The sequence below is a fragment of the Pristis pectinata genome, chromosome 25 (genome assembly GCF_009764475.1).
Source record: "Pristis pectinata isolate sPriPec2 chromosome 25, sPriPec2.1.pri, whole genome shotgun sequence".
Taxonomy (NCBI): Eukaryota; Metazoa; Chordata; class Chondrichthyes; order Rhinopristiformes; family Pristidae; genus Pristis; species Pristis pectinata.
In genome coordinates, this window is record NC_067429.1 from 26,771,490 (window position 1) to 26,785,220 (window position 13,731).

General features: G+C 38.6%; 1 protein-coding gene across 2 annotated transcripts in view; it reads left to right on the forward strand.

Moving 5' to 3' along the window:
* myo1d (myosin 1D) overlaps positions 1 to 13,731 on the forward strand; it is a 427,465-nt gene that overhangs the window by 167,294 nt on the left and 246,440 nt on the right. For both annotated transcript variants that reach the window (XM_052038939.1, XM_052038938.1), the window contains exon 16: positions 3,102 to 3,309. In XM_052038939.1, the coding sequence (XP_051894899.1) occupies positions 3,102 to 3,309 (208 nt within the window). The remainder of the gene's footprint in view (positions 1 to 3,101; positions 3,310 to 13,731) is intronic.

Here is a 13,731-nt window from a genome sequence, read left to right on the forward strand (position 1 = left end):
CAACATCATAAACTGTATCAAAATCCAAATCACAGTCAAAATGATTGTGCCTAACAACCAATTCTCTCTTCCAAATTGCTCCTCCACTAGTATTGTCAAAGTAATTTTTGGGGGCATTGCTAAAGTATGGCTGTTGAATTTATGAAAATGTATCTCTAAGTATAAGCTATGTGCCTGTGATGCTGCTGCAAGCACGTTTTTCATTGCACCTGTGCATACATGCATATGACAATTAACTCGACTTTGAAAATATTACCATAGAACCATACAGCACAAAACAGGCCCTTCAGCCCACCATGTTGTGCTGTCCATCAAACCACCCTCACACTGTCTAACCCTTTCCTCCCGCATATCCCTCTATCTCACATTCCTTCATATACCTATTCAACAAACTCTTGAACCTATCCAGTGTATCTGCCTCCACCACCACCCCAGGCAGTGCATTCCATGAACCAACCACTCTCTGGGTGAAAAACCTCCCCCTGACATCTCCCCTGAACCTCCCACCCATAACCTTAAAGCCGTGCCCTCTTGTCTTGAGCATTGGTGCCCTGGGAAGGAGGCGCTGACTGTCTATCTATTCCTCTCAATATTTTATATACCTCTATCATGTCTCCTCTCATCCTCCTCCTTTCCAGTGAATAAAGCCCTAGCACCTTAAGCCTCTCCTCATATTCCATACGCTTTAATCCAGGCAGCATCCTGGTAAATCTCCTCTGCACCCTCTCCAACGCCTCCACATCCTTCCTATAATGAGGCGACCAGAACTGAACACAGTACTCTAAGTGTGGTCTAACTAGAGTTTTGTAAAGCTGCATCATCACTTCGTGGCTCTTAAACTCAGTCCCATGATTTATGAAAGCTAACATCCCATACGCCTTCTTAACTGCTCTATCCACCTGTGAGGCAACTTTCGGTGAACTGTGAATATGAACCCCCAGATCCCTCTGCTCCTCTACACTGCCAAGTACCTTGCCATTTACCTTGTACTCTGCCCTGGAGTTTGTCCTTCCAAAATGTACCACCTCACACTTCTCCGGATTGAACTCCATCTGCCACTTGTCAGCCCAGCTCTGCATCCTATCAATATCCCTCTGTAAGCTCCGACGGCCCTCCACACTATCCACAACACCGCCGATCTTAGTGTCGTCCGCAGACTTACTAACCCAGCCTTCCACCCCCTCATCTAGTTCATCTGTAAATATCACAAAAAGTAGAGGTCCCAGAACCGATCCCTGCAGGACACCACTAGTCACTGCCCTCCAGTCCAAGGGCACTCCCTCCACCACAACCCTCTGCTTTCTACAGGCAAGCCAATTCCTAATCCACACAGCCAAACTTCCCTGGATCCCTTGGCCTCTGACTTTCTGAAGAAGCCTACCATGAGGAACTTTATCAAACGCCTTACTAAAATCCATATAGACCACATCCATCGCACTACCCTCATCAATCTTCCTCGTCACCTCCTCAAAGAATCCTATCAGGTTTGTGAGGCAAGATCTTCCCTTCACAAAGCCATGCTGGCTGTCCCTAATCAGTCCATGATTCTCTAGGTGTTCATAGATCCTATCCCTTAGAATCCTTTCTAACAGCTTACCCACCACAGACGTGAGATTCAGTGGTCTGTAATTCCCTGGACTATCCCTACTACCTTTTTTGAACAAGCGGACAACATTCGCCACCCTCCAATCCTCTGGCACCATCCCCGTGGACAACGAGGACTCAAAGATCCTTACCAGCGGTTCAACAATCTCCTCCCTCGCCTCTCGAAGCAGCCTGGGGAATATCCTGTCATGCCCCGGAGATTTATCTGTCTTAATATTATTTAACAACTTCAACACATCCTCTCTCTTGATATCTACAACCTCGAGGACATGCCCTTACCAGCACTCCCTTCCGCGTCATCAAGACTCCTCTCCTTGGTGAATACTGAAGAGAATTATTCATTGAGAACTTCTCCCACTTCCGCTACCTCCAGGCACATTCTCCCACCTTTGTCTTTAATCGGACCTACCTTTACCCTAGCCATCCTCCTACCCTTCACGTACGTGAAAAATGCCTTGGGATTTTCCTTAACCCTGCTAGCCAATGCCTTTTCATGTCCCCTTCTAGCTCTCCTCAGCCCTTTCTTAAGTTCCTTCCTCGCTACTCTATATTCCTCACGGGCCCTGTCTGAACCTTGCTGCTTATACCTTATATATGCTACCTTCTTCTCCCTAACTAGTCGTTCCACCTCTCTCATCACCCACGGTTCCTTCACCTGTGAATTTTATATTATTAGGTGAATTTATATTAGGTAAATTTTATATTCCTCAAGATGAGCAGAAACTTAAAACATGGTTATTATACAGAAATAATCTTCAGATGATAATGGAGAATTGGCACATTTGGGTGAAATGTCCCCATGTCCTTCCAATCTGGATCTCAAAGTTGAAGAAACCTTGTACTGTTTCAACTTATGGTCCTGATGATTTTAGTAGCATTATTACCTTACTAATGAATGGACCTTAAGTCAGAAAACCAAAATTTATCACCCAGCATGTGCTGAATTGCATGTAAATTACCGCAAGTATATGCATTTAAATATTACATATGCTCTTTTAACCTCTGTGGTGTTCATTTAAATGGCCAACTAAATCCTGTAATATGCTGTTTGATCTCAGTGAATAACTTTTAAGTACTGCTGATTGCTCCCTGATCTGCAGACTCATCTAAGACAGCATTTCAGCATTTGTTGATATCCGTGCATCCTCTCATCCTGACCTCTCTACTAACTAGCAGACATCAGAACTTATCATTCTAAGCCATAATGTTTTAGAGGGTCAAACCTTTTGCTAATCATGCCAGAAATGTGTAAATACTACAAATGCTATTCCTTTCGTCACATCTGAAAACCAATAACAAGGGAAAAGTGTGGCAAAGTTCTTTCAAAATGGTAAATGGTATATCTTCATATTTTGGCCTAGGGAAGTGCAGTGTTTCCTGATGAAGCAGTTACATGCTGAAGTATAATTATAGATTAAGAACTTCAATGCATTTAACTAATTTCTTTCCAGTTTCCACAAAGTTGTAATAGACACCCTTTCTCAACACCTCTCCAGATACAAGATGATTTCGGAGTTCACATGGCCAAACCACGATATGCGATCTGACCAAGAAGCTGTTAAGAAGTTGGTAGAGTGCTGCGAGTTTCAGCACGACGTTGCTTATGGGAAGACAAAACTCTTTATTCGGACACCAAGAACTTTGTTTACTCTAGAGGAACGGCGAACACGCATGATTGAACGGATTGTTCTCTTCCTGCAGAAGGTATGAGCAAAGTTTGTTCAAGTATCAAATACCTCAGTCACCAAAAAGATTGTGTAATTCTTTGAAAATAATAATGGTATTATTTTGGAGATGGAGCATATAATCCATTTATTTTTATTGGAAATTATTTTGCAAAGCAAACATTTCTCCAAGATCAATGACAAAGCAGCTGTAATGTAAAATTTTATAATGAACTATATGTTACAAAAATTAAGCAGTAGAATTTCAACAATTTAGGTCTTTCCTTTGTGATATGAAATAAGTGGCAGAAGAATTATACATGCATGAAGTACAGAGTTCCACAATTTTATCATAAAACAAAAAATGTAGATATAAAGCTGTTGTGTTGACACCTGTGTGTGCAATCCACAGGGGTTTGAGTTGTCAATGCAAAGGGAAAGGAATGCAGAGGGGCACTGATTATTAAGCACATGAAATACAACTTCTGATAGAAGGCGAACCTGTTGTAAAGGTCATTAGTATGAATCTGTTGCAACAAATTTCACTCTGATTCAACTCCAGAAATTTGAGGTGAGATTTCTAGGTGATGCAGGTTAATAACCAAATCATTTTTAGTACTTCCTTGATGAAGCTCTGTAATCTGCTCTGTTTTGTGTAGGTATAATTATTACCTTCTTGTAATTTTTTTTGTTCTCTATGTAAAATTTCAACATCCGTTTTGATTTTGCACCTGATATCATGCATGCATTGCTCATTACAACTTGCTATAAGGCAAAGCTAGCAGTTGCTCACGAGAGGAAAAAAATAAGTAAATCTTGTACAACTGCAGTCCAAAGTAACATATGGCTAGAACGGCTTGCACTCAACCTTGGGGTCCATTCTTAATTTTAAGCTTTAGTCTTGTAAATTCTAAGAAAAACTGATAGTCTGAAACAAACCGGCAAATGCATTCAGCCATTCAATGCATAACTCCTGGTCTTCCTGTGTGGATGAATTTGATTTAAGTGTATGTATAAAAATTAAAGTAGGCATTTTCATTGTATGTGACCTTAAATATTAGTGAATCAAAGAATTCACTTGGAATCCTCAAAGTTGATAATATCAGCACAAATACTGTTTAGAAGCTGCAGAACTAAGCCTCGATTTCATGCTGTTTATTATTGCCTCAGACAGTTTAAAAGGCTCCCAAGATTTAGCTAGTCTAACATATGCTCACTGTCTATTTGAAGAATTAAATAATTGTTTTGCAATTTATATAAATGCAAATATGGGGAGAGTGAACTACAAGAAAAGATTGTGAGCTCAGTGTGAACTTCATAAGAAGAAATAGAAACAGTGGTAGGCCTTTTGCCCCTTTGTGTTTGCTCTGCCATTCAATAGGCTAATCTTTTACCTCACCGCTACCCTATAATCCCCTACTTCCTCAATATCTAAAAATCTATCATCCTCTGTCTTGAATATACTGAGCAATTGAGCTTCCACAACTCTCAAAGGTAGAGACTTCCAAAGATTCATTACTATCTGTTTGAAGAAATTTCTCATCTGTCACGAATGGCAGATTTCCTTATTTTTAGACTTTGACCTTTGGCAATAGGCACTCCAACCAGGGAAAAGGTAAACTCAGCCTCTACCTTTGAGTTCTGCAGGCATTCTGTGTGTTTTGAGATTCCTTGTTCCTTTAAACTCTGGAGAGTAGAGGCCCATTTTCTTTAATCTCTCCTCGCACAACAAATGTACCATCCCAAGAATCACTGCATTTCTCTGTCACAAGCATATTCTTTAAGTGGGGAGACCAGACCAGATATGGTCTCACCAATGCCCAATATAAATGGAGCAAGGTTTCTCTACTTTTCTACTCAAGTCCTCTTGCAATAATGTACTGATTTCCTTCCTAATGATCTGTGGTGCCAGCATGAAACCTTCAGTGAATCATGTACAAGAGCAACTAGGTACCTTTGAACACCGGCACCTTTCAATCTCTCACTATTTTAAAAAAAAACCAACATTTCTAAATTTCTTCTGTCATACTGGATGATGTCATAATTTTCCACATTATATTCCATCTGCTGTGTCTTTGCCCATTCAGTTAACCAGTTAATATAACCAAAGTCGCACTGCATTTTCCTCATAGTCTGCTCTGATGCTTGGCTTTGTATCAGAAGCAAACCTGGATAAAGTACATTTGATCCCCACATCAAAATCATTGATGTATATTGCGAACGGCTGGGACTCCTGCGTTGTTCCCTGGTGCACTCACTGGTCACAGCCTCCCAGCCCAAAAGTGGCCAGATTATTTTATCTTCTGCCTGTTAACCAGTCCTCAATCTGCAGTGATATATTACCCTCATGACTGGTCACCATATTTTTGTTTAATAATCTTGTGTGTGCAACCATATGGAAGGCCACCTTAAAGTGCAAATATACCACATCAACTGGTTAGCCCTTATCTATTCACCCTGTTCTAACTTCAAACTAAGTCAAAGAGATTTGTCAAACAAAATGTCCCTTTCATACATGCATGTAATCCTATTATTTTCTAGATGCCCTGTTACAACTTCATTTTTTTTTATTCTTAGATTAATGTCAGGCTGATTCTCGTGCTCTCTCTCTTCCCCCCACCAAAACACTGGTGTTTTATTTATGATTCCCAATCTTTTGCAGAATGTGTGGAATTTCAGAAGATGGCTATCAATGCATCCACTATCTTCATAGCCACCTCCTTCAAAATCTTCAGATGCAAGTCATTGGGTCCTGGAGGATTATCATCTCCTTGTCCCATTAATTTCTCCAATGCCAATATTTTATTAAGCCTAATTCCTCTGACCTTGCTCACATTAGACCTGTGTTTCTTCACTTTTTCTGGGAGGTTTTCTGTACCTTCCATGAAGGCAGAAACATTTTTTTTTCAATTTCTCTGCTAATTTCTTATTCCCCAATACAATTTCTCCTTCTCAGTTTTAAGAGATCCACATTCACTTTTACTAGTCTTTTGCATTTTGGCACATTGATAAGTGCTATTTGAATATGTTTATTTTATGTTACTACTCTTATATTCTACCTTCCCATTCCTTATCAATTCCTTGCTTCTCCTTTATGGAATTCTGAAATTTTCCCAATTCTCAGGTTTGCTGTTTTGTTTTTAACGGTGAAATGCACCTTTTTCTTTGATCTTCTGTTGATAACTTTTATCAGCTTCAGCCAGAGGATTTCCATTAATAATAAAGCAAATCTTTCTTATTATATTCTGGATCAGCTCAGTTTAATTTATTAAACCTGTTGTGCAGTTGTTATTGACTTTGAGGTTTCTTTCAGATTAAGGGAGGATTAAACGTGGCCTCTATCCAAGATGGTTAGAAAAATCATGGTTGATATTTAACATGGGCATGTCAGCTTTTTTTAAATTACAGCAGTACTATGTGCTGGCTGTATTTACTGTCCCTTTTGCTGGCTGAGATACATCTCTGGATCCTTTACCTGCTGCCTGTGATCTTCTCAGATGACAACTCTGATACTCTGAGAAACTGGGAAAACGATGTAAGCAAAATAGTGACAAGTGTATCGATGCCCACTGATGGGCAAAACAGTAAGAAGGAAGAAAAGTGAAAAGTAAAGGAGTGAAACAAGGATGGAATAAGATGAACAGAAAATGAGGAATAATGAATGAGGAAACAAAACCGATGGCAAAAGAGAAGTGCAGTAACAAACTTAAGTCTGTTACTCTGCTTGGATGCAGGAGTATGAAAAAGTGAGTTGTGTCATGTCAAAACATGAGCCAAAACAGTTGGGAACCAAATCAGATAGAATTTTTCTTATTTGTTGTTGTCATGATTGGTTCGCTTGACCCTTAAGCGAACACATGAGTAAACAACGGATATAACCATTTTGTCTGTTATGGGTATGTGGTAGATGCTATTGCTGGGAAAGCATGCTGCCTGTATTAAAATCAAAATGTTACAATCTCTTGCATTGTTAACTGTTCCTTTGCAGTATTAATAATCTATAGTATCTCTTACCTTACTCAGCCTTCATTTTCATGAAACGTTGCAAGTTATGAAACAAATTACCACTTCTTAATTTGCCTGTCTTCTTCCCTTCTTTATTCCACAAGTTTCTCCTGTAGTATGAACTGTGGGCCATTCCCTTTTTAAAAGACAACTTAGAGCACTTCCATTTGCAGTTTAAACACATTAGTTTTGCTTTAACAATAAATGCTGCTCAAATACTGCAATGTCCTAAGCAGTGATAAGCAAGTATGTTTCCAATACAACCCCTCTGAGGATGGTGTTACAGCCTGAATACACTCTGTTCATCCACCTTTATCAAAATATCTGTGTGATAAGTAAAAGATATCAAAAAGGAAACCCGAAGTCACATAATAATTGAGAGGACATTTGCTGAATAAGGAGCTCATTTGTACTATGATCAGAATAAACACATCTTACTTAAACCATCAAGACGTGTTGAATAGTAAAGACCCAGTTAACAACCTATAATATTCAGTAATCAATCGTTTTAAACATTGTGTTCAGTGATATTTTTAAGCCTAAAGAATGGGATCCCTTAGTTAGTTTGGATCTTTAGGACTGAGCTCTGACTAAATGTCTCCCTCATTGCCTGCCTTCAATTTGTACAAATTCTTTCAAACATCTTGCTTCCATTCAGTCAGATATGTGCAATCCAATTCTTGCATGCTCCTGGTTTCCACATTTTTGTTCATCATTATTGACAACTGATCTTTTCTTCCTCCTGTATAAATTAACTTCTTGAAAACTTCAGTATTTGCATGTTTTTATTTCATGTTGAAAGCCTACCATTTATTCCCTCCTCAATTTCTCCTGCCATAATTTCCTGATCTGTTTCCCCACTTTGGGACAGGAATAAAGACTGCATAACAAATTTCATGGCAACATAAGATATCTTTATTAGTCACATGTACATCGAAACATACAGTGAAATGCATCTTTTGTGTGGAGTGTTCTGCGGGCAGCCCGCAAGTGTCGCCATGCTTCCGGTGCCAACATAGCATGTCCACAAGTTCCTAACATACGTCTTTGGAATGTGGGAGGAAACCGGAGCACCCGGAAGAAACCCACACAGACACGGGGAGAACGTACAAACTCCTTACAGACAGCGGCTGGAATTGAACCCGGGTCGCTGGTGCTGTAATAGTGTTACGCTAACCGCTACACTACTGTGCCTGCCCAATTGAGCCAGGTCAAGCCTATTGCTCAAACTTGTGGCCTTTGGTGCCCATCTCCTGCGCTTACCTTGGTTGGATGTAGAGGACTGATCAAGTTCACCATCTGCACCCAGGAAGTGCCAACATAATGTAGAGTTTCCTCAGTCGTTAAGTATCCACAATCAGCAGCATCCCTAGAGCATATTGACAGGAGGTAATGCAGAATCAGAGATTATTAAATTGCAGATGACCTATTATTTTAAAAGTAATTAAAATACATTATAACCATAAGAAACTTTATAAACGTTAAAGTAAAATGAAATATTAAGTAAATAACTTGCCTTTTCCCTCTTAAAGTTGAGACATGGTATCTCCATTCAAGTGAATGGGAACTTTAATCCTTCACTCGGCCTAGCTGGCATAGATTGGAGAGGCAGTTCCCAAAATAACATTAGGGAATCCCAGCAAGATGAGGATCCATTATTATACTTCTCTGGATATGCCAGCACCTGTCTGTGAGAGGCCTAAACTTGTGATGGGTCTGCATAATGTCTGAAGTTAACTTATGAGGCAGAGGCTGAAAGCCATTGGTTATCTTCAGAACTGCTAGTCACAGCTGGTAGGATCCTGCCCTTGACAGATAAAGAAAGTTTCAAAAACTTGCTCATTATAAAATGCAGCTAGAATATTTGTAACTGAGCAGTGTATTGCTGCAGGAATATTTAATATTTGAAATTATTAATGCTCAATGGGCCTTTACTCTGCCTTTCTTCAAAGTCAGGAAAAAAAATCAATATTGATCCATTCATGAGTTATAGAAAACCAGTGAAATCCTTCAATTTTGCAGCCCAGCTCAAAACATTTTGCTAATCAATGGTTACTTGGCTGTATGTTATCAAATTGAATATAAGTAAAAAAAAAGCTAAGGGGTTTTACTGCAGCAGAGACACTATCAGGATGTGTGCATTGAGGTCATATCAACAAATAGAATGAGCATTTGTAAGGCTTCAAGTGCATTGTATTTCATGTATTATGGTCAAGATTACGATATATTCTGTGGTGTGCTATGCACATTACAGTATATACTGGTAGCACTTCTAAATGCTTCTAGGTTGTTGTCATGGCACTAGTTTTATTGTTAGGGTTTGATCATTGACGATTTAGTAAAATAGTATGCACATATACTGTTTATTACAACATTATCTTGATTTATTGGGTTATATTTCAATGTTACAATGTTTCTTTTATGTTTACACATAAATCATATAAGGAGCAGCAATGGTAGTCATTGCAGTCTGTAATCACAAACAGTAAACAGAATTACACAATGGTATTTTTATTTCTCATCTGACAGTGATATGTGCAGAAGTGGCCTTGTGGTGCTTAATCTAAATCACAATTCTTCTTGTGAGATATAAACACAATATGCTGAAAATAGCAAGTCAAACAAAATCAATGAAGAGAGATGGTGTTAATATTTCAAGTCCATGTCCTTTCATCAGAACTGGAACAAGTTAGAGATAAAACAAGTTTCCTGATGCAGAGAAAGTCAGGAAAGGAGGACTGAGTGGAATTCAGGAGTAATTAAATGAGAGAAGGAAGATGTGATAATTTTCTTCAAACTTTTCTCAAGAGTCCTGATGCCGGATTTCGACCCGAAACATAGACAGTTCCTTTCCTCCCACTGCTTGATCTGCTGAGTTCCTTCAGCAGATTGTTTGTTGCTCCAGATTCCAGCATCTGCAGTCTCTTGTGTCTCCATTAGAAGTGTGGCCACCTTGTTTTAAAATTGTAGGAAAAGATTGTTTTCCAAGAGTAATGCTTAAATTGTGTTTAATGACTTGTGTTCTTCAATGCAAGTTTGACTGAACAACTACATTTTCCGAAGAAAGTTACAAATTTGAATTGTGAGCTTCCTGTTTATCTTGTAATTTTTCGACTTTCTCATTGTTATCTTTCACCCTGGCTGCCAGGTTACATATAAATTATGAGCAGAAGTAGGCCATCAGTCCCTCAAGCATGCTCACCACTCGATAAGATTACTGCTGATCTTGTTCTCACCTTCCGGTGCAGTTTTTGTTCTCTATTTACTCCTTGCTCACTTTTTCCACTGAAAGCCTATTTTTTTAGAATTTTTTTTTCTTTCTAATTAATTCTCATCACCATTCAGTGGATTTTATGCTGTACAGGATTTTTTTTGTGCATAGTCAGTGATCATTTAATTGAGAGCATTGATTCTTTTGTGAAGAAGAAATGTTATATGTCTTGTAACAAATCTCCAAGTTCATAAATATTGAAATTAAAAGAAGCTCAACAAGGCCATGTCCGTGTAAGAAGACCACCTCAATTATAGATTTCTTCCCTACTCCCAAGGTGTGTCCATCCCCTCTTAGCGCCAAATGAACCAAGGAAATCTATTAATATCTTAACGACACACATTTCTTTTTCCTATTGGGAGTGACTTGGTTCCTTGTGAAAGATATTGATTGACCTAGTTTTTTTTTGCTAGATGGTTTCACAAATCAATTGTCCTCTGGGAGAGGAAAATTTCTAATTTCTGATGTTGCCTGAGGTTTGAGAGTTTTGTAATTGAGTCCTCTCCTCCTTTGTCCATGCAGAAGGAAAGAGCTTCCAATTATATAAACATTTTTGTGATTTCAAAATAGCAAAGCACTTTACAACCATTCTGAATTGTGATCACTTGCCACATGGAGCCCATCAGCAATTTTTTATGCAGCTGTTTCAACAAACGCTGATTTGATAATCACCATATAAGTTATTTATTTGTTTCAGTATTGTTGGTTGAGATCTAATATTAAATGGTACACCATGGAGAATAGTAATGCTATTCCAGTACAGATAAATCTAAACTTTATCTAGAAAGTAAATGAACAAATGTTGTAAGGTTATTGAGGCATTTATCTAGCCTCATCTTCATTTTCTTAGGTTGTTATTTTGATGAATGCTCAGCAAAAATGTTGCTGTTTATTGAAAAATGTAGTTATAGGTCTTAGCCTCTGGTTTTCAATAAGATATGTGCTTGATTGTGCCATCACAGGCAGTATGAGGAATCAACCCAGGACAAGATGTCATTGGTGAGGTGGGCCCCAAATGACCTCTTTGTCATGTATGAGTGCAACCAAAAGAAACATTAGCTGTTGTTTTATATCTTCCTGAAGTACTTCTGTGGACAGCTCACTTTCAAACCATGTATTAAAATATTTTATAAGGACCAGAACTCAGAATGTGTAGCACAACTGCAATACAAAACGTTGACAAAGGATACTGCAGGACATTAACTCTTAGCTAATCAACTGTTTGCACAATGTATTTTGCCCCTGTTAAGCATTAAGCATCAGTGCTCAAAGCCTCAGTCCTCTTCTGACTGACTTAAGCCAATTGTAGTGGAGTGATGCTGACCTGTAAGGATGTGCTAGTTTTTCATGTCTACTGAAATTCAAGTCATGCAGCACTGATGAGCAGAAAAAACATTTAAACTCTTTCAGTGGTGAGAGAGCACTTCGTTGATTCAGAACGTCTGATCTCCTGAGCACACTGTGGAGAGAATGGCAATAATAATGAAATTTTCACATATTGTGATATTTTGTGATTCTGGATATCATAACTGAAAATATTTGTCTCTTTAATAAATAGTCTGGAATGTCTTTCTTCTACTAACAAAAAGTTAAAGGAACTTCATGTTTCTTATTGGTATCTGATTGATATCATTGTTAATTATACAACAATTATGCAACAAATGCTCCAGGATGCATTATGGAGAATTGATAGAAATGGATTTGGGGATGGATTAGGCTAAATAATAAGAGAGAAGTTTGTTTTTTTTAAACAAAAAATACAGTATTTCAGAGTGTGGCCAAAATGATTGTGGACTACCACCATTGTTAGGTTGAACAGAGTCTGTTATCAGCAGCTTAAAAATTACAGAAAGGTGAGGTAAGACTGGAGAAAGTTACTGAAGCAATTTGAAGATGAAAATTGGGATCTTAATTTGGAAATGCTGATGAGAGTCAAGTATAATGGAGATGCAACATAAACAGTACAAATATGCAAAAGTTAAAAATTTGGTTGTATTAGAGTTTATGGAGTGCTGGAGTTGGAACCCTTGAAAGAAATGTATTAAGGTAGGCATGAAGATAGCAAAGGAGTGGATAAAGGTTTTGGCACTGGAAGTGCAAACACAATTGTGTGGTCTTGTTGAGTGTTCATGGAATTTGATATTGCTTAGAATCAAGTACTATATTGAGATTGTGCAGAGTATTATTCAGTCTGAGAGATGGTGGTAAGGTGGATAGACATGGTAGCAAGAGGCTAAGCACTGACAAGATTAGCATTGTCACTGTTCTGCTGAAAGGTTGTTAACCTGAAATGCTGAACTGTCTCTCTGCAGATGCTATCTAGCCTGAACATTTCCAAGAATTTCTGTGTTTATTTTAGATTTGCATCTTTCACAGAATTTTGCTTTGGTAATGTGACATTGTTTTCCTTACCCAAGCTGTTGTTTCCTGCTTATTTGATAGAAATACAGAAATAATTTATCATTGAAGTGAATGCAATAAAAAGAGATCCTGATGCACAGATGTCAGTGGCATTATCTTGTAGACAACTTTTTGGAGGGAGTTGACCAGCAGAAAGGGTTAAGTGAGCATTTATTCTTTATTATGGTTCTGGGGGAGGTTTGCTAGTGCTGTTGGGGAAAGTTTAAACTAACATGGCAGGGGAAGGGAGCCCAGAGTAGGTGGAGAGGTACAATCACCTGAAGGAGATTGTAGCTTTGAGCGAGAGTGCACATCATGGGAATTCAAAGCTAAATTACATCTGTTTTAATGCAAGGAGTCTAACCAGTAAAGTAGATGAACTCAAACCTTTAATTAATACGGTGGTTATTGTTGCTGTCACTGAGACATGGGTGAAGGACGGGCAAGACTGGCAACTTAATATCCCAGGATGTAGAATTTGCAGGCAAGACAGTGGAGGGTGTAAAAAGGGAGGAGATATTACACTGTTCATCAAGGTTTGCATTACTTCAGTATGGAGGGAGGATATCATAGACGGCTCCTCAAACAAGGCCATTTAGGTAGCAATTAGAAACAAAAAGGGTATTATCACTTTGCTGGGGTGTATTGCAGACCTCCCAACAGTCAACAGAGTATAGAGGAACAGATATGTAGGCAGATAACAGAGTAGAGCAATAAAAATAATGTCATCGTACTGGGGGATTTCAGTTTCCCAAATATTTACTGTGATTCCCTTAAAGGCTCAGA